The sequence below is a fragment of the Dipodomys ordii genome, unplaced genomic scaffold (assembly GCF_000151885.1).
Source record: "Dipodomys ordii isolate 6190 unplaced genomic scaffold, Dord_2.0 Scaffold39, whole genome shotgun sequence".
NCBI lineage: Eukaryota > Metazoa > Chordata > Mammalia > Rodentia > Heteromyidae > Dipodomys > Dipodomys ordii.
Window position 1 is genome coordinate 155991 of NW_012267255.1, and position 22510 is coordinate 178500.

Here is a 22510-nt window from a genome sequence, read left to right on the forward strand (position 1 = left end):
CAAAGCCAGCCCAGGCAGAAAAGTCCCCATGAGATTCTTCTCTCCAATTAACCACTCTAAAACCAGAAGTGAAGCTGTGGCTTAAGTGGTAGAGACTAGCCTTCAGCAAAAGCTCAATCAAGGATAGTGCCCATGACCAACAACAAAAAACTATAGTGAAAGCTGGGAACCAGTGGCTCAGTCCTGTAATCCTAGCTACTTAACTACTCAGGAGGGTGAATCCTGAGGACCAGTTTGGACATGAAAGTCTGTGACACTCTTATCTCCAATTAATCAGTAATAAAAACAAAGACAAAAAAATTACATGTAGACATGTTATACAAGATTACAAACATTTGCACAGTAAAAAAAAATAGGCACATAGCTCAATAGCTATGTGCCTATGATCACATAAAATGATGTTTATTAAATGAACTCCAAGAAATGGAAATTAGATTTTTGTTATGTTGCTTTTTCTGTTGTTTTCTCCTTTGTCACTGTTTTCTATTTCTGTACCTTTTGTGTTGTATGTAAGTTTATCTGTTTAGGAGAGGGTAAGCGGGAGCACAGAAATGGTGGGACAAAGGGTGAACTAATGTAGCAGTAATACTAGACACGATGTTGAAAAGGAACTATAATTTGTGGGGGAGGAAGTCAACAGGGAAAAACGGAGAAAACACTATTCAAAAAGAAATGTATTCATTACTTATGTAACTAACTCCTCTGTACATTATCTTTACAATAACAATAAATTTTTTAAAAGTGGAGCTTTGGCTCAAGTGGTAGAGTGCCAACCTTAAGTAAAAAAGCTAAGCAAGAGTTCAAGTCCCAATACTGGCACCAAAACAATACCCTACACTAATGTGAATAATTTATTTGCATACTTCTGAATAACAAGTCATTTGGCAGTAGTGGAATTTAAACTCTGGGTACTGCAACTAGGCACATGCTCTATTACCTTTAGCTCAAACTCTATTAAATTAATTCAAGACTCAAGTTATACATTTTAAAATCATTTTTATTGAATTCATCATTTCAGCAACATTGCTTACATGGTTGTAGCTGCCCCAAAATAAACAAAGCCATCATGAATGCTATTCAACATTCTCAATGTCATCCAGTATGCTTTTGTACTTGGAATATAGTTAAAGCTTTTGACATTACATAATCAAGCAAACAGCAGCGCATACTACATTATTCAAAAAGGCTTTGTGCATTTCATTTAAAAATCATTTTGCAAGTGGTTTCAGCTTTTTCAACAATCTCATTGACACATTCGACACTTCATGCTCTCAAAATACAAGTGGCCTTAAGCTAACTCTACAGTTTTTTTAAATTACATTATTGAATACTACTCAGTTATAATAATTGAAGTTTAACATTTTACAATATAAGTGGCAATAAGTTACTGATATCTGCTGACAAACTTCACTAGAACTAAATACATTCTTGATACATTAAAAAGACAGTTTGTAAATTTTAATGTGCTAGTTTATGTAGTGCAAAAGAAGTGACACACTAATGTTTCCTGAGCTTTAGGAAATTCACAACTTTCTGACTACTTTCACTTTAAAATAGGCTATTAGGCAAACCCGTATCAAAAACTAAACAAGGTTTTAGAGAACTGAAAAGATTAGTCTGCTAAGGGTGGCTTATGGAAATGAAAAAGGGTTTTAAAGGAAAAGTATTTACAACATTCCAAAGGATATTTGGATGTGGATCTTATACAAAGATCAAAGATAACCTACTTACCAACTGATCACAACTGTCCCTTCACTTTCAAAAATATTATACTGAATTTCTGGTAAGTTATTTAGCATTAAATATACCAACCTATAGTAAATTACACATTTTAACATATTCTTCCATAATGCCCAGTAAGAAGGAATAAATCTGATAGGAGATGAAAAGTCAAGAAAATAAACATGCTTTAGGGAATGTTTCTGAGTGTGTACAAGTTAAAGAAAGTGAAAATAATCTTTCTGCTGCTCAAAATTACAAAGATCGAGTTTCTACTTCAATTTTTTCTTCTGCTTGTAGCATATCAGGATCAACATGAACAACTGGAGGTCGTAGGATAACTTCAGGCCCTCCACCATATATAGACTGCAGAAAATTCCATGTTTCTTCAGAAATCTGACCAGAATCTGCTCCTAAAATTGGGCATAGGTAGAAAGAATGCTTATAAAACTATATATTTTGTATTGCATAAGCTTTCCTAATGAACCCACCCGCACATATCAGAAAATGTCTAAAACATAAATCTTCAGACTATTAAGTCACTATGAGCTGCACTGCATAGTCTTTTTTTCCCTTAATTTATTATCTTTAAGTAGTTGTAAAGATACCATTTAACAAAGCACTATATGAATATAATGCATCTTTTCACTGTCACCCCCTTCGACCTTCTCACAATTCTTAAATCCACTCCTTTTTCAAATTTTGTGGTCTATACAATGGTCTATCTTAAAAATTAGAAATTTGTCCAGACATCTAGTGGCTCACACCTATAATCCTAGTTACTCAAGAGACTAACGTCTGAGGATCATAGTTTGAAGCCAGCCCAGAAAGGAAAGTCCATGCAACTCTTATCTCCAATTAGCTAGCAGAAAATTGGGAGTGAAGCTGTGCCTCAAAGTGACAAAATAGCATTCTTGAGTGAAAAAAACTTGAATGAAAAAAACTCAGGAACAGTGCCCAGGACCTGAGTTCAAGCCTCAGGAGCAGTGCACAGGCAAAAAGCACACACAGATACACACATAGAAAATCAGAAATGCTTTTTCCTAATTCCTACCTAGAACCTTAATATAAAATATTGTTAGGTTGAGTCTGGCTTGCCTTCATTCAGTCATCTTTGTATGTATCCAGTGGTTATGGGATATGGTTTTTGTTTTGTTGTTTGGGTTTTTTTTTCCCTTCCTGCTCCAGCACCTCCCTTTTTTTTGGGGGGGAGGGTTGGTCATGGGGTGTGAACTCTGGGCTTGGGCATTATCCCCCAGCTCTTTGGCTCAAGGCAAGTGCGCTACCACTTGAGCCACAGCACCACTTCCGGTTTTCTAGTGGTTGATTGGAGATAAGAGTCTCACAGACTTTCCTTACACGGGCTGGCTTTGAACCATGATCCTCAGGTCTCAGCCTCCTGAGTAGCTAGGATTACAGGCGTGCCCAGCTTGCACCTCCATTTTCAAATGGTTTGTAGCTGATGTTCATTAAGACTGAGTACTTAGAACTGATGAAAGGAAATCCTATCTAAGAAAAGTGCATTTCTTTTTTTTTTTTTTGGAGGGGGGGTCCGGTTGTGGGGTCTGAACTCTGGGCCTGGGCGCTGCCCCTCAGCTCTTCAGCTCAAGGCTAGCACTCTACTGCTTGAGCCACAGCGCCACTTTTGGCTTTTTTCTTTTTGCTTATGTGGTGCTGAGGAATCAAACCCAGGGCCTCAGGCATGCAAGGCAAGCACTCTACCACTGAGCCACATTCCCAGCCCAAAAGTGCATTTCTTTACAAAGCTGTATCTTACCATCCTTTGGCCCTCTGCTGGAAAAGTAGAATCAAGTCTCAATAATGCCTTTTTAATTGTATCCTCCAGTATTTTAAGCGTAGGACAGTACTATATCAGCCCTCTGTGAATATAAATACCCTGTACCTCCTTTATGATAAGTAGTAGTGACTGTACTTTATCAGAGCTGTTTTTAATGATAGTAACTCAAGAATGTTTTCTTTCCAGATGATGATTGAGAAGTTGACTTAAAAAAAAATGGTGCCAGTGGGCTGGGAAGGTAGCTCAGTGGTAGAGTGCATGCCTTGCAAGCATGAGGCCCTGGGTTCGATTCCTTAGCACCACATAAACAGAAAAAGCCGGAAGTGGCGCTGTGGCTCCAGTGGTAGAGCGCTAGCCTTGAGCTGAAGAGCTGAGGGACAGTGCCCAGGCCCAGAGTTAATGCCCATGACCAGCAAAAAAAAAAAAATGGTGCCAGGTACCACAACAGTAACAGAACTTCACATTTTTCTGGGGTTTTGTTTTTTTATCTTTTTTTTTTTTAATTAATGGATGGGCTAGATGTCTACTTTTGTTCAGATGACTGCAGAACCTAGAAAAGCTGTTGCTGCTATTGATGCATAACATACTGCTATTTTCGTCTTTTTATATAAATATAAATGTATATATACATATATATAATTTGAATTTTTAGAAACTATAGTTGTGCTGTCAACTTTGGAAAAAGTATCCCAGTTTACCGTGTTGAGTTAGCATTGTACAGAAATTAATAGCCATATTGGTCTAGAAATTAATAATATTTATTAATATTAAACTTAATTTCTTTCCATTTGTTCAGGGGTAAATATGTAAAGTCTTACCTATGTGGGTTTGATTACAGAAATTAATAAAAGTATTCTCTAAATTTAAAAAAAAACCTTTCTGATACAAAAAGTACATACTAGTTATTCTTCAATGTCTATCCCAGTCCAAACTTGAATTAGTCTTGAGAAAGGTTAAAAAAAATAATAATTTCATGGCTTACCTATTCCTAACACTGAGAAATCACTACCAAGTAAAGGCATTAATAATAGTCAAACTTACCTTGTCTAAGCATCACATTACCACATTTAGTGATTGCAATTTTAGTGTTGTCAATAGGACCTGGAGGATCTAAATCAAAAGGAAGAATTATAAAGTATATTCTCCCAAAAGAAATGAATAATTTTATGCTTAGAATTGAGATTTATAACCATGTAATTAAATTGCTTAGTTTTAAGCCAAATTATTATACTCTTTATATCCAGGATGGCCTTGAACCAAAATCTTCCCAAACTCCAACTGAATATCTAGAATTACAGGTATGAACCATTGTAATCTTATAATCTATTCTTTTCTCCCTCCAGATTCCAAAGGTTTGTGTTTTTCAAATTAAAGACCACATGTTTAGAGACAACACAAAAGGTTACTTAAAAAAAAAAAAAAAGCCAGATACTAATGTCTCATGCCCGTAATTCTAGCTACTCAGGAGGCTGATATCTAAGGATTACAGTTCCAAGTCGGCCTAGGCAAGAAAGTCTGTGAGACTCTTATTTCCAGTTAACCACTAAAAAGCACCAAAAAGCCAGATGTGATGGGAGTGGTTCAAGTGGCAGAGTGCCAACGTTGAGCCAAATAGCTAAGGAACATAGCCCTAGCCCCAGTACTAGGCCCATGTGTGTAAAGGAGCATGCGCGTGTATGTGTGTGTGCGCATGCACTTAAGTGGTAGAGTGCTCACCTTGAACTGAAGAGCACGGGTACAGCACCCAAGCCCAGAGTTCAAGCCCCAAAACCGATAAAACACACACACACACACACACACACACACACACTTTAAAAGGCAAGAGAGGTGCTAATGACAAAGCCAGGGCAGGACTGAACGTTCACAAGTCCTTTTGACTGCCACAAAATAAGCAGAACATCACTTTTTTAAGGGTAAAGAACACTAGTATAAATTGAAGCATTCTGAGTAACAGCAACAACAACAAAAATCTTAGTCTGGCTAGTTGGCAAATAAAACCAATCTATTTTTTTTTCTTTTTAAGGATTATTTGGCTGTATAAAGACCATTTATTTCTTCAAAAAAAAATTTGCTTCTGATTGAAATTTACAATCAACACTATATGCCACAACTATTAAAGAATGTACACTGAATGCAAAGAGTCGGGTAATTTTTTCTTACCAAGAAATGTGTTCAAGTGTCTCCACATTTACATTATAGGTTTTCAACCGTACACTGAATAATCAAAAGTATATTTAATTGCTAGAGGACATTATAGATATAGATTAGACATCAAAACAAGGAAATACCACAAATTTATGTACATGAAAAGTCTATACCAAGTATTCATATAGACTGTTTTTTTAATGACATCCATCTCCTGAGCTTCTTCCAGATTGAATATCTCCTAACACAGAACCCAGGCTCTCTGAGACTCAGAATCATCTAAAATCTAAAATAACTAATCATTTGGGGATTCCTGATCAAAACTGTATCTTTAATTCTATAAAAGAGTAATTCCTTTGAAATTTAAAAAGAAATTGTTCAACTCTTTAATTGGGTATGATGGCTCAAACTATAATCCTGGCTATTTGGGAGGCTGAGATCAGAAGACTGCAGTTTAATGCTAGTCAGGAACTAAAAATTCACATAACTCTTATCTAAAGGAATAAAATGATGCATGTGGTAGCACATGCCTATCATTCCAACGACTCAGGAAGCACAAATAGGATTACAGTCCAGGCTTGCATGAGCAAAAAGTGAAGCCCTATTGAAAATAAAATGGGATAGGAGCATGACTCAAGTGGTCTAAGAGTGTCTGAATGACCAATGCAAGCCCTGAGTTCAAACCCCAGTATCACCAAAAGAAAAAGAGGGAAAACACAAAAAAAAAAAACTAAGGATTCAAACTGTATACCATGTTGCAATCTTTCTCATATATCAACATCTTACTTTCATATCATACTAATTAAGTCTGCTTACTACTTCACTGTATTGGACAAGATATAACTTAAACATCTCATTACTGTATGAAATTTAAATTTTTTTCAATATTAAGAGCATGATTGCAGTCAGTTCTTTTATTCTTGTCATATATATAATTCCTAAGTTTAAAAAACTTAAAACCAACGAGAACATAAGATCTCCAAAGGGCAGTAATCTTTTGGGGTTCATTAATACAATCCCCAATTCTTACAGACACTCAAAAAATACTTGTCCAAGCCAGGCACCTGTGGCTCATGCCTATAACCTAGCTACTCAGGATGCTGAGCTCTGAGGATCACAATTTGAAGTCAGCACAGTCAGGAAAGACAGGATTCTCCTTTCTAAATAACCACGTAAAAGTCAGACATGAGGTATGGCTCAAATGGCAGAGCATTAGCCTTAAGCAAAACAGCTCAAAGACAACACCCAGGCCCTAAGTTCAAGCCCCAGAACCAACATACACGTACATACACAATTGTCCAGCAAATAAAACAATGCAAAGATGGAGCTGGGGAGGCTCAGTGGTAGAATGTTTGCCTTGAATGCATGGGGCCCTGGGTTTGATTCCTCAGCACCACATAAGCAGAAAAGTTGTAAGTGGTGCTGTGGCTCAAGTGATAGAGCACTCGCCTTGTGCTGAAGAACTGAGGGACAGCACCCAGGCCCAGAGTTCAGGCCCCACAACCAAAATAAAAAAAAGAAGCAAAAAATTTAATTTTTAGTTAACCACTTACCTCCATCTTTTCCCTTCACAAAACTCTCCCATTCTCTAAACCACTGCATACTGATGCAATAAAAAGTAGCTGGAGAGTCCTCCTCCTGAAATGCTCTGTTAAGCTACAAGGAGAGAAAGAAATGAGTCACTGAGTATGTAGAACTTGCTTTGTCACAAAACAATATAATCAATGTGCTTGAGCATCTAGAGCAATTTCTTATATGCATGGTACTACAGAGAAGTATATACTGATACTGAGTTATATTAGTACTAAGATACACAGGAGCACCCATTACTAAACAATCTTATGTCATGTTCCAAAACTTAGAAGGTACACACACAAATGGGTATTAAACAATACATACTCCATGTATTTATTAGAATCTATAATGTATAAGATTTAAACATACTACATCCACTATCTACATCTTAATTTTGTTCACTTATAACATTGACAATTTGCTATTGCCAACACTAGCTGCAAATAACCTTGTACATATAATTTCACAGGAAATGTACATCCATGTGTTGTACTCATTTCACAGGCCATGTACATGCATGTAGAGGTAAATTCTCAGACGTTGTGGGATGGAAGTCCCAGAAGATACTCCACTCCCATCTCCAGCCTGAAGGTCTAACAAATAGATATGTGACTCAAAAGTATGCACAATTTTACTAGAAACTGAAATCTTTAATGACATGATCTAATAGTTGGAATAAAAACATCAAATAGTCATTTTTAGCTCAGGAGCCGGGTCTACCTTTCTCAAGCTTCTGAAGGGTCTAATTATTCAATTTTTTTGTTTGGAGTAAATTTCCTTCTTAAATTAACTAGTCTGGCTTCTAACACTGGTAATTAAAACAACAGATAAACTGGTATAGGGAGATATGGGCAAAAGAAACTAGTACAGAAACACATAAGGAACAGAGCCTAAAGGAATTGAGAGTATTTGAAACTTCTCTAATTGCAGTAGTGTATAATACTCCTGAAAGTATTTCACAACAGGTAACTAAATGCCTGTCATATATACTAACCAAAGACAAATCAGGTTCAGATTATGTCATTCCTCTAATTCACTTCATCAAAACTGACCATTCTCCAAAATTCTAATATCCCTGAAGTACTTCCATTATTTGATTTAATCTTCCCATGATTTCTTCCTCATTGTCTACCTGTGTTTATACTGACAGGTTATTCCCAGAACCACCCAGAAACATGCCTACTTCTTAAGGATCTGTACTATCCTTTTTCGTAGATATTAAAGTAACTGTCTCCCTCACTGCCTTCAAGTCTTTGCTTCTCTATCTTTATGAGGCTTATCTTAACCACTGTTTAAATTGTGACCTGACTTGTCCCCTCACACTGCTTTGTCCCATTCGTAATTTTTCTTTTCTTGAAATTTTCGTGTATTTTATGTATTAAATGTGAGCTCTTTGAGGGCAAGAATCCTGCTGGAACATAAAATAGCTATTTAAATAATGAAAAGGAATTAAAACTGCTATGGCATGTTTGTCCTTTGATGCAGAATTAGAGTAGGGGCTGAGATTCTGAAACATGTCAGACTGATTTGGCTAGATGCTTAATTATAACACCTATTAATTTATATACTTTCAAGATATTATCTTTAGCATTAGAAAATTTATGTATCTAGATGAAAGTTTTTCAAAATTTACTCAAGCACAGTCACCCCATTAGAAAAATGTTTATTACTTCTGAAAAATTTCTCTAAACTGGTGCTCTAAAAATACTTCTTCCCTTCTTTTCTAAAGAAGCATTAGAAAAATGCTGAATTCTGTATCTATCCAACATGTCAAAACGTCCCTTCCATCTGTTAATTGTACTGTGCTTCTTTTCAGCAGAAACACTGCTATTAGATCATTCAGAATGCTAATTTGTTCCATTTCAACACTTACTTGTGTGTATATAGTACTGAGATCTAGGGTTTGAGCTCAGGGCCTTATGCTTGCAAGGGAGATGTTCTACCTACCTGAACCATGCCTCTAGCTCTACATCAGCATTTATTCTACCAGTCATTCTATACCAAAAACAAAACAAACCCATCTATTGGGTGGGTATGGAGGTAGGAAGATTACCAGTTTGACACCTATCTGGGCTTCATAGCAAAAACCTTGTTTCAAAAATTAAAAAAAGAAAGAAAAAGAATCCCAGGGCTGGGAAGATGGCTCAGTGGTAGAGCGCTTGCCTTGCATGCCTGAGGCCCTGGGTTCGATTCCTCAGCACCACATAAGCAAAAAGAAAAAAGCCGGAAGTGGCGCTGTGGCTCAAGTGGTAGAGCGCCAGCCTTGAGCTGAAGAGCTGAGGGACAGCGCCCAGACCCAGAGTTCAGGCCCCACGACCGGACCAAAAAAAAAAAAAAAAAGAATCCCAACTGATAGAAAAACTGGGTAGAATGCCAAGGTTTTCATTGATATCTGACCAAACCTGAAACCCCAAAATTCCCAGGCTCATTTCCTGTGGCCTTTCCATGTTTCTGTACATTCTGATTTTTTCAGAATTCTAGTTTCCAGGCTATCAAACATATGTTTATACTCCAGGAAGTATACTAATATGCTTGTTTTATTAAAAAAAGGATAGGGTGGACATAAATCGATTTATTTTGCTCTAGTTGTTTTTTTTTGTAGTGTTTGGGATCAAACCCAGGATCTCACTCATAGTAGGCCACCATCCTATCCGCAGTTAGATCTGCATTAAAAAAAAAAAAACAAAAAAAACTTCATTACTTGAACAAGGGAATCTGTTGAAATTGTTTGGGAAGGTACAGGAAGGGAGAATGATAGAGGTGGTGACACTGATTGGAACAAAATGTAAACATGTAAACATGGAAAGGTTAACAATGAAATCCTCCTCTGTATAACAAATTAGCTAAAACAAACAAAACAACTTCATTGCCTGCAACTCCAGAACTTAAGGCAGGAGAATTTTAAGTTTGAGATTAGTTTGGGCTACCTAATAAAACCTTGTCCCAAGAAAAAAGCAAACAACAACCAAATCAACTTTATTAAGGTACAATCCACCCACTGTTTCTGTGAATCTCAGTGGTTTTTCAGGAAAGTTGGTTGTGCAACTGTCACCAGGATCCAGTTTACCACACTTGCAACTGGCCCAAAGTTCTCCTGCATCAGTTTGCAATCTGTCCCCAATTTTCATTTCTTGAAATTACTGATCTACTTTGTCTTCATATAGTTTTTCTTTTTAGATATATTATATAAGTAGAATTAGACATGATATCATCTTCTTTATGTCTCTATTACTTGGTATGTTTCTGAGGTGCATTCATATTTTCCAGCATCAGTAATCCCTGATCTTTTCTTTGTTTAAGACAGGGTTAGGGCTGGGAAGGTGGCTCAGTGGTAGAGTGCCTGCCTTGCACTCAGGAGGCCCTGGGTTTGATTCCTCAGCACCACATAAACGGAAAAACCTGGAAGTGGTGCTGTGGCTCATGTGGTAGAGCGCTCACCTTGAGCTGAAGAGCTGAGGAACAATGGCCCAGGCCCAGAATTCAAGCCCACAACTGACCAAAAAAAAAAGACAGGGTCTAGCTAAGTAGCTCAAGTTGACCTCAAACTCAAAAATCCTCCTGCCCCAGCCTCCTAATTGCTGGGAACAATCATGCACCACCATGCGCCACATGCTTGGTTTGATCCATGATCTTCTTATGCCAATGAGTCTTCCATTGTAAGAATGTAAGACATCTTACTTGTCCATTTGGCAGCTAATGCACATTTCAATTGTTTCCACTTGGGGGCAATTTATGAGCAATTACATGCTTTTACAAGTTTTATATAATTGTAAATTGTCATTTCTTTGGAGTACATATAAGTGGCATTATGACTTAAATGCTAGGTGTTGAATTTTTGTTTTAAAAAAATATAACTACCTTTCTGAGGATAGAGTTCAGTGTATAGCACCTGTGAAGTATGTATGATACCCCAGCTTTAATTCCCATCACCCCCAAAACAAATAAAACCTACCAAATTATGTTAGCATGTAGCATTTTGCATTCATATGAGAATTCCATAATGACTATGTACTGTTGCAGGTGCTAATTAGCTATGTCTTCTTAGTAGTAATATCTGTTCAAATCTTCATTTATTTCTTAGCTGGAATATTTGCCTAGTTATTGCATTGTGTGAATTCTCTATATCATTTGTATATAATTCCTTTCATTACATATAATTTAGGATTTGGACCTACCTTCCTATCTCTCAATGTTTGGTCCAGTACTACCATTCCTGGACTTACTGAATGTCTCATTCATAGCCATAAAAAGGCCAACTGCAATGTTTCTGGATTGAAAAGACTCATTTATCTTACTATGTGCTGGCACCCAGGAGCTGCTGCCCTATCAAAGACTCGAGTTTTGTATCTAGAGGCAACAACTGGTAGGTAAGCCTGGAACTGCCCCACATTAGGTGGTATATGTTACAAAGCAGAAACCAGTGTCTTTTTTTTTTTTTTTGGTCAGTTGTGGGGCTTGAACTCTGGGCCTCGGCACTGTCCCTCAGCTCTTCAGCTCAAGGCAAGTGTTCTACTACTTGAGCCACAGCGCCACTTCCAGTTTTCTGAGTGGGGGTTGGGAAATTGGCTCAGTGGTAGAGTGCTTGCCTCGCATGCATGAGGCCCTGGGTTCGATTCCTCAGTACCACATACGCAGAAAAAAGCCAGAAGTGGTGCTGTGGCTCAAGTGGTAGAGTGCTAGCCTTGAGCTGAAGAGTTGAGGAACAGTGCCCGGGCCCAGAGTTCAGCCCTCATGACCAACAACAACAACAACAAAAAGTCTCATAGACTTTTCCTGTCCAAGCTGGATTTGAACTGCAATCCTCAAATCTCAGCCTCCTAAGTAGCTAGGATTACAAGTATGAGCCACTGGCGCCTGGCTGAAACCAGTATCTTTTTACCACCATAACTAGAATATATGAGGCTAGGTAAAGGAAATGGGAAACTCATCTATATTATTATTGACACACTGACAAAAGCTGTGCTTTCCATATTTACAACTTTAGCCTATACTAGTTCCGATATAAAACATCCAAGAATAGCTTTACTAGATTGCAAGCTGAGACCGCCCCATGAATATTTTGTGTTTCTCATGTCCCTGAGACAACAGGTAAAGAGGAGTTTACAATAGGTCCCAGTTATAAAGTGTGAATAAAATGACTGATATACAAGAACAAAGATGATTCTATCTGGAAGCCAGGAGATTATACCCACAGCATTAATTGCTACTATTACAAATGACTATAGACTTGGTGGCTGAAAAAGGTATTTGTTTTCATAATTCTGGACATCAGAAATCCAGAATCTAGACTGTAGGACATATTCCATTTCCTTCCCCTTCTACCTACAGTCTATGCTTCCACCTTCACATTGTTTTCACCTCATTCCCTGTGTCTTCCCACTCTTTGCCTGTTTAGAAAGATTCCTATTGGGCCAGGCGCTGGTGGCTCACGCCTGTAATCCTAGCTACTCAGGAGGCTGAGATCTGAGGATCGCGGTTCAAAGCCAGCCCGGGCAGGAGAGACTGTGAGACTCCTATCTCCAATAAACCACCAGAAAAACCGGAAGTGGCGCTGTAGCTCAAGTGGTAGAGCACTCGCCTTGAGCTGAAGAGCTGAGGGACAGCGCCCAGGCCCAGAGTTCAAGCCCCATGACCGACAAAAAAAAAAAAAAAAAAGAAAGATTCCTATTGGATTTAGGCTACATATATAACTCCAACTTTCATCTCCAAGTCCTAAGAAAAACTCTTTATCCAGCTAGGCACCAGTGGCCCATGCCTGTAATCCTAGCTACTTAGGAAGCTCAGATCTGAGGATCACGGTTTGAAGCCAGCCCAGAGAAAAAAGTCCCCATGAGACTCTTATCTCCAATAAACTACTCAAGAAAGCGGGAAATAACTCTGTGGCTCAATTGGTAGAGCGTGAACACTAAGAGACTCAGAAACAGCACTCAGGCCTTGAGTTCAAGCCCCAGGACTGCCCCCCCCAAAAAAAAAATCCTTTATCCAAACAAAGTCACATTTTTTTTTATCAATCATTAAGGTTAATTCACAAAACAAAACTTAAGACATAGAAACATCTTTCTGGAAACAACCATTCCAACCCTCTATGCAGGTTAGTGTTGCTATAAAGGTTCAGTTAATTAGCTAGAGAAATCTAATAGATATTAACACTTCTAAAGGCTCAAAACGTTCTAGAGTGAAGGTCTAGGTTATTCACCAGGTAAATTCAGACACAATCAGCTCAGGTCTAGCTAAGAAAATAGGGAATATGGGGAAGTGGAGCTGTGGCTCAAGTGGGAGAGCACGTGCCTTGAGTTGAAGGACAGCACCCAGGTCCAGAGTTCAAGCCCCACAACTGACCAAAAAAAAAAAAAAAAAGTGGAATATAGAATGGGGGTGATCAAGAGTAGAAATGTATTTCTTCCTTGTTCTAACTACGTATTTATAAACATTTACCTATTTTGAGTTTTCATTTTACCTTTTTCTTTCACTCTAGTACCATTATAATAGTGGTGTTTAACATAGTATTCTTTATTTTTACTGGTTTACTGATTTTTTTTTGGTCAGTCATAGGGCTTGAACTCAGACTGTGTGCTGTCCCTGTGCTCTTCAGCTCAAGCTAAGTGCTCTACCACTTGAGCCACAGCACCACTTCTGGTTTTCTGGTGGTTAATTGGAGATAGTAGTCTCATGGACTTTCCTGCCTAGGCTGGCTCAGTCCTCAGATCTCAGCCTCCTGGGTAGCTATGGATTACAGGTGTGAGCCACGGCGCCTGGCTTACTGATTTTTGAGAAAGATGTACACTCCGTTGCTGAGGCTGGCCTGAAAATCAGCCCTTCTACTTTGGCATCTCAAGTAGCTGGAATTATAGACATTTGCCACACCTGATTAGTTTTATTATTTTTGTGGTGCTTATGAAGAAACAAGCACCTATGAAAACCAGGAAAGTGGCCTACCATTGAACCATACACTTAACCCTTAGTCATCTTTATAAAAGAAAGACTGGTAGCATTGATTGAACTTAAAGATTGATATTCATCATCTAGAAATGGATACAGTTACTGATGGGACTGAGGGCCTTCCACATTTAGTGAACGGGTAAATGTAGCATATACTGACATATGAGCTAGTTTTACCATGGTGAGGTAGAACATAATGATGTTACTATTGTTGCTTGGATGGATGAATCCAAGTGGATTCAGAGTGGACAAAGGATCAAATTACTGTATTTCCTGTACATGAGCATAATTTCTGTCCATTTTTTTGTGTGTGTGGAGGGGCGAGGGAATTGGTTGTGGGCCTTGAACTCTGGGCCTGGGCACTGTCCTTCAGCTCTTCAGCTCAAGGCAAGCACTCTACTACTTGAGCCACAGCGCCACTTCCAGTTTTCTAGTGGTTTACTGGAGATAAGAGTCTCACAGACTTTCCTGCCCAGGCTGGCTTTGAACCGCAATCCTCAGATCTCAGCCTCCTGAGTAGCTAGGATTACAGGTGTGAGCCACCAGCGCCTGGCTCACTTCTGTCCATTCTTATATTTTCTTCTATAAAGAGAAGCCTACCCAGATGAGGTATGTTCTCAAAGAGAATAAGAAACACAGGAGTTCAGGACACCTTATCTGACAAAGACAACTGCATAATTCCCACTAATGGAAAAAAGTTACACTTTTACAATAAAAATTTTTAAATAAAAAATAAAAGAGAAACCTACTTTTTCCAGGGTTCTTTGTTAATAATGCTCTAGATTAAATACTATCAATAATATGTGGACTATATGGAAAGCATGAAAGACAAAAACTGTTTTTCCATGGGGCTGGGATGGTGGCTCAGTGGTAGAGTGCTTGCCTTGCATGTATGATGCCCTGGGTTAGAATCCTCAGCACCACATAAGCAGAAAAAGCCAGAAGTGGCGCTGTGGCTCAAATGGTAGAGCACTCGCCTTGAGCTGAAGAGCTTAAGGACAGTGCCCAGACCCAGAGTACAGGCCCCACGACCAACAAAAATTAAATAAATAAAATTTAAAAAAACAAAACTTTTTCCTCTGGTGGTTGATTTATTCTATTTCTAAAGATGTTCACTTTAACCACTTCCTTGAAGTGCTACTAGGATTTTCTAGTAAAACTTTGTCTTCCCTTTGTAATTAGTATTTTATAAAGAGTAAGTACAAATGATACAAACATCCAAACTGCTATCTCTGCCTCCTCTAAGTGCTGGAATTATAGGCATGTACCACCATAAAATGAATTATTTTTTGATATTCAAATAAAATTTGCTTCCATAGATCCAGGAATAAAATGAGGCCTAAGTAAAATGAATCTCTACTTTAATACCTTCCATAAGTAAAAATTTCTTTAGACAAACTTCAGTTTCCTTCATTAAAAAAAAATAAAGATAGGGAGGTATATATCAGTCTAGAACATGCTGGGTAGACATAATGTTGAATATACAGGACATCTTATTTTGGTTTGCTTTAACATCTTCACCCTTGTTTATACTAATCACAAATCTCTTTGTTGTCATTGTTGCTGTTGTTGTTGTTATTGGTTGTAGGGCTTGAATTCCCTAAGCCTCTTTGTGCTCAAGGCTAGCACTCTACAACTTGAGACACAACACCACATCCTCTATAAGTCTATCTAGTGTTATTATCCCTCCCTCTTACACTGTCCTAGTAGAACTATCAATAAGCATGCCTCTTGGGTGAAAAAAAAAAACAACCTTAAAATGTCTTGAATAACTGAGCTGCATTACTGATAACACAGCACTCTGAAAAGATGTCTTGTTCCCCCCAAAAGGTGGAACCATATTAGTCCTCTCTATAAACCTGATTGTTCATTTTTTTAAAATTCTGTTTACAATCACAGAATGTCTCATAATGATCCTAAGGAAACCAGATGGTTAAAAAGTCCTATATTTCACAAAAGGATGAAACTAGAGTATGTACTATATACACCACCACCAAGAAACCTATTTTATAGACTTTATCCATTTTAATAAGAAGGTTTCTTGCCATTACCAATACATAAATAAAATTTATTGTAAATCAATAAAAATAAAGCCCACAAGGGAGAACACCTCAGCACAACTGTAGTAAACTGTCTTAGGTCAATCACTGTCATGCACTCAGGGTACTTGAAATCTATTACAACACTTTCACCCAATCATTTTACTAATAAAATATAGCTCTGCTTATTGTTAGATCTTCATCTCTGTCCTTATATCATTTACAATTTGAAAAGCATTACTTTTTTTACCCGAATAAAAATTTCCAATTCAGTTTTTCTTCTTTTTTCTATTTTCTCTGCCTCAATTTGGCAAGTGTGACAAATGTACAGATGGTTGACAGCTGGTCCTCCTCCATACCTAAAGCATGTAGAATTTAAGAATCAAAACCATGATACTCTTAAAGAAAGATGATGTTGTTTTTTTTAATCCATTCCTAGCTTTTTAGTAAATGGCTAAATTCCCAGTTAAAAATAACTTTTATTCGGCACTGGTGGCTCACACCTATAATCCTAGCTACACAGGAGGCTGAGATCTGAGGATTGCAATGCAAAGCCAGACTAAACAGGAAAAGTTATTAAGACTCTAATCTTCAATTAACACCAAAAATCTTAAAGTGAAGTTGTAGCTCAAGTGGTACAGTCCCAACCTGGAGCAAAAAGCTCAAGACTGTGAGGCCCTGAGTTAAAATCCCAATATGGGCTTACACTCACACGAGATGATCAAAATAAAAATCAAAAAGTAGGTCTGAGAATGTGGCTAAATGGTAGAGTGCTTGCCTAGTAGGCAGGGAGCCTTAAGTTCAATTCCTCAGTACCACATAAACAGAAAAAGCCAGAGGTAGCACTATAGCTCAAGTATTAGAGAGCTAGCCTTGTGCAAAAGAGTCTTAGAGACTGGGATGGGAAGGTGGCTCAGTGGTAGAGCGTTTGCCATGCATGCCTGAGGCCCTGGGTTCAATTCCTCAGCACCACATAAGCAAAAAGAAAAAAAGCGGGAAGTAGTGCTGTGGCTCAAGTGGTAGAGTGCTAGCCTTGAGCTGAAGAGCTGAGGGACAGCGCCCAGGCCCAGAGTTCAGGCCCCACAACCAGACCTCCCTCCCCCAAAAAAAGAAGCTTAGAGACAGTGCCCAGTCCCTGAGTTCAAGCCCCAGGACTGGCAAAAATAATAAAAGTAAAAAAATAAAAATAAGGGCTGGGAAGGTAGCTCAGTGGTAGAGCACTTGCCTTGCATGCATGAGGCCCTGGCTTCGATTCCTCAGCACCCCATAAGAAAAAAAGAAAAAAGCCAGAAGGGGCGCTGGGGCTCCAGTGGTAGAGAGCTAGCCTTGAGCTGAAGAGCTGAGGGACAGCACCCAGGCCCAGAGTTCAGGCCCCACAACCAGATCCAAAAAATAAAATAAATAAAAAATAAAAATAAAAAGTAAATTCTCAATGTGAAAATAGAAAGTTGTTTGGGAACTTCACTTTATTAAACAACACTACCTGTGTGTTGCTTAACTTGCTTCATCTACATTTCTTCCTTCCCAAATATCTGCTACAAATGTTAGAAACAAGAAAATAAAAGCAGTTTTCAAAAATGAGTATACAATGTATAAATCTCAATTATAAAATAATCACAGTCAAGCTTTTATCAAATAAAGGCTTCCCAAGGTCTCTCAACTAAGAAGCATTCAAGACATGTTTTTTTGTTTGTTTAGCAGTATTGGGATTTTGAACTCCGTGCCTCAGTGGGCTTATTAAAGCTAGTACACTTGGTCATGGAGCTTAAACTCTGAGTTTGGGCACTGTCCTGCACTCTTCAGCTCAAGGCAAGCACTCTACCACTTGAACCACAGTGCCATTTGTTTTGTGGTGGTTAATTGGAGATAAGAGTCTCACAGACTTTCCTGCCCGGGCTGGCTTTGAACCCCAATCCTCAGATCTCAGCCTCCTGATTAGCAGTTACAGCTAAGCCCTCCAACCCCTGATTTTTTACCTGCTATTTTTGAGTTAGAATCTCTAGTACTGCTTAAGTACAAACTTGGATGCAATCAATCTATGGGTTTTTTGGTGCTTTTTGTTGTTGCTGTTTTGTTTTTGCCAGTCTGGGCCTTCAGGGCCTGGGCACTTTTCCTGAGCTTCTTTTTGCTCAAGGGTAGCACTCTACCACTTTGAGCCCCAGTACCACTTCTGGACTTTTCTGTTTATGTGATACTGAGGAATCGAACCCAGGGCTTCATACATGCTAGGCAAGCACTCTACCACTAAGCCACATTCCCAGAACTGCCTATGTTAAGTTACGTTATCGGATACCTGTATACTACTTCACTCAATTGAGAAAAGTCTCTTAAACTCTTTTCTACTTGAGCTGGCCTTAAACCATGCTCCCAACAATCTCATCCTCTCAAGTAGATAGGATTATAAAACAAGACACCTGGGGGCCCAGCAAGGTGCAATTTTTTTTTATTTTTATTTTTTTGTGCAAGTCTTGGGCCTGAGCTTTTTAACTCAGGGCTGCTTCTCTACACCTTGAGCCCTAACTCTTATTTCTGGCTTTGTGGTGGTTAATTGAAGATAAGTTACATAGACTCAGGCTGGCTTTGAGCCACAATCCTCAGATCTCCACTCACTGACTAGCTAGGATTACAGATGTGAACCACCTAGCAAAGGGATGTACTTTCAATATTTAGTGTAGCTCATACTTATAATCCCAGCTATTCAAGAGGCTGAGACTCAGAGCATCATGGCTCAAGGCCAGCCTGGGCAAAGAAGTCTGGGAGATTTATCTCCAAAATTACCAGCTAAAAAGAAAGGCTGAAACATGGCTCAAGTGGTAAAGTACCAGCCAAGCAAGCACTCCATGCAAGTGTGAGAGGATCAAGCTCAAACCCCAGTAGAGGGGGGGGGGGGGAAGTACTAATTAGTAGAAAAACTGTGATACACACATTTTAAAATAAAATTTAAAACTTAAGATTATTCATATTGGGAAATATTCCTATAATGTAAGATTTCATTATGGGGGGCATGTGACATCTTTTAAATAAGGTAAAGTTAAATATCACAATCCATCTTTACAGAAAAACAGGACAAAAAATTAGAATTAGCTAGACAACAGCCATACTAGCTACATTTCAGAATGAATAAATAAGAACAAACAATAAGAAGCATCTGCGAAACAATCCAATCCCCCCTTTACCACTTTAACTGATTTTTCACCATACTATATCATTTAACTTTAAAAACAAACCTGCTATATAGGTTATCCCAAATGTTCTGAGGCAACATCAAAACCAAGTCCTCAATATAACTAGCCTTCCGAGGAGGAACACCTAAAAAAAAGTTAGACAGACTTGACTCATTCTTCATAATACTTTCAAAGATTAAACTGTTGGTTTGCTCTGCAGTGCTGGGGAAGAAACCAGAGCTTTCTTTGCACATGCTGAGTAAGCAACTCTACCAATGAGCTACATCCCCAGTTCATAAAATTCATTTTTTCTCCCTGTATGAATACCATGGCTTGAAGTTAGGATCTAATGCTATCACTTGGCTTTTTGCTGATTATTTTGGAGATGGAGTCTCCACAGGTGAGCCATCCTTGCCTGGCTTGATATTCTTTTTAGCTACCTTTATAGTAAAATCACAGGAGACAGGAATATCCTAAACTAAATAAATACATATATATATATATATATATTTCTGGGCTTATGGATGTAATTTTGTGGTAGGCACATGCTTAATTTGCACAAGGTTCTGGATTCAATCTCTATCACCACCAAAATGAGAAACAAAAAAACAACATGAACTTCAAGGTATATGTTTATCTTTAGGAAAAATAATCACCAAAAATGATTGCTACTTTCCTTTTTTGAAGAAAATGTTTAAGAATAATGACTGGAGGTGCTGGGAAGGTGGCTCCGTGGTAGAGTGCCTGCCTCGCATGCATGAGGCCCTGGGTTCAATTCCTCAGCATCACATAAACAGAAAAGGCTGGAAGTAGCACTGTGGCTCAAGTGGTAGAGCACTAGCCTTTAGCTGAAGCACTGAGGGACAGCACCCAGACCCAGAGTTCAAGCCCCATGACCAACAAAAAAAATGAAAAAGAAAAAGAAAAAAAAGAATAATGATTGGCCAGCCATTAAGCACCATTTAAAAGTTTATAAAGCCAAGCTCTAGTGGCTCATGCCTAGAATCCTAACTACTTCTTTTTTTTTTTTTTTTGGGGGGGGGGGTTCGGTCATGAGGCCTGAACTCTGGGCCTGGGCGCTGTCCCTTAGCTCTTCAGCTCAAGGCTAGCACTCTACTACTTGAGCCACAGCACCACTTCAGCTTTTTTCATTTTGCTTATGTGGTGCTGAGGAATTGAACCCAGGGCCTCAGGCATGCAAGGCAAGCACTCTACCATGGAGCCACCTTCCCAGCCCTCCTAACTAACAAGACTGAGATCTGAAGATTGTGACTCAAAGCTCACCTAGGCAGAAAAGTGCCAAAACTCTTTATCACCAATTAACCAGTTAAAAAAAAAAAAAAAGCTGGATTAGAGGCAACCAACCTAACAAGTGCAACACTGTAATACCATCAAGAGTCTTCAACTACAATGGTCATAGAACATACAAAAGTCCCATTATTGTAGGAAAAATTTTAACATGGCCAAACAAGCATAAATTACATAAAATTAACATAAAGCTTTCTTGTTAAATCCCAAATACATTCCAAACTAAAAAGAACAAGGTATTGGTTTTTTTGTTTGTTTTGCTTTAATTTTATGATTGTGAAGCCTGAACTCAGGGCCTGGACACTGTCCCTGAGCTCTTTTGCTCAAGCCACAGCTCCACTTCCAGTTTTCTGGTGGTAAATTGGAGATAAAAGTCTTATGGACTTTCCACCTGGGGTAGCTTTGAACTGTGATCCTCAGATCTCAGCCTCCTGAATAGCTAGGGTTATAGGTGTGAGCCACCAGTGCCTGGCCTTTTTTTTACCTTTTTGATAGTACTGATGTTTGAACTCAGAGTCTTGCACTTGACAGGCACACACTTTACCACTTGAGCTGCATCCCTGGGTCTGTTTTAGTTATTTTTAGATGTCATATGGCATGTTTACCTGGGGAGAGCCTAACAAATGTCTTCCTAAGCCTCCCAATTAGCTGATATTATAGGCATGACTAATATACTCAGGTTGAAATAAGGTAATGCTAAATTACCCAAATTGTAATTCAATCTCGCCTCCCAAGTACCTGGGATTACAGGCATACCATACTACACCTGGCCCAAGAGCAAGTTACTCACTCAGACAAAAAGGATCTGAACTAGAGCTGCAGATGACAGCTGAAAAATGATGTGTTTACAGAAGATTCACTATACCATAGTTAGCTATTAATATCACATTCTATAATGAAATTAACAACAGAAGATCTCTGACATCTTTAGTCTATCCAAGAACGGTGTTTCAAACAGGTACTCCATAATTATATGTTCAATAAAGAGGGTATATTGAATATAGACTCTATGCCTATGATCACAAAGTCAAGTGCAGTGACAGTAACCTATAATCCCAGCACTCAGAGGAGTTTGAGGGATATAGTGAGAGCTTGAAGAAAGAAAAGGTAGGGAAGGGAGTGAAGAAAAGAAAGGGCATACAAGGCTTATTTCTGAAGCCATATGGAAAGAAATACATTCAGCTGGACTACAGACTGTGAAACAGAAGAAGAAAATGTTAGCTCTTCCTAATTTGCAAATTAACAATACATTCCACTATTTTCCAGGACAGCATTTCTTACCTCCATGGATACAAAGAAAATCATTATTTGAAATAGGGCCCGGTTCCGCAAAGGTCTTAAATTTATTTAGCCACTGTCGAGAAACATAAAACTGAAGGAGGCTTGGTTCCATTATGTTCAACAAGTTTGATATCCTTCGCCTCTCTTTTTGTGCCTCTTCACTGCTTTTCCTGTTGAGGACAATGATCCATTAAATTCACTATGTATATTTTATATAGACTACTAGACTGCGTTTTCCTCTTAATGAACACACTGATACTGTAAATAGTACCAGTTCTTGGAAATTTCAAGAGAAATAGTCTTTATACCACTTCTCAAATACATTATATACTCCTACAGATGATAATGTATCTGAACTACTGCTGCCTAACCACTGAGACATGGTAGAAATTCAAATGTTTGTTAATATAATCATTTTAAATAATCAATGTTCCTGTTTCTTTCTCTTTCATAAGACACAAGGGGGAAAAGTCTGTAGTAACAAAACATTATAGCATAAAAATCTGGTCTTCAATTCTATGGTCATCTTTTTGTGTGTATGC

At 38.4% G+C, this 22510-nt stretch overlaps 1 protein-coding gene across 1 annotated transcript in view; it reads right to left on the bottom strand.

Moving 5' to 3' along the window:
* Positions 1–979: 979 nt before the first annotated feature.
* Usp33 (ubiquitin specific peptidase 33) overlaps positions 980–22510 on the bottom strand; it is a 67846-nt gene continuing 46315 nt past the window's right edge. The window contains exons 20-25 of the mRNA XM_013018333.1: positions 21969–22138; positions 19443–19524; positions 16466–16574; positions 7216–7318; positions 4559–4627; positions 980–2132 (exon numbers count right to left, since the gene is read on the bottom strand). Coding sequence (XP_012873787.1) covers positions 1975–2132; positions 4559–4627; positions 7216–7318; positions 16466–16574; positions 19443–19524; positions 21969–22138 — 691 coding nt within the window. The 3' untranslated portion in view covers positions 980–1974. The remainder of the gene's footprint in view (positions 2133–4558; positions 4628–7215; positions 7319–16465; positions 16575–19442; positions 19525–21968; positions 22139–22510) is intronic.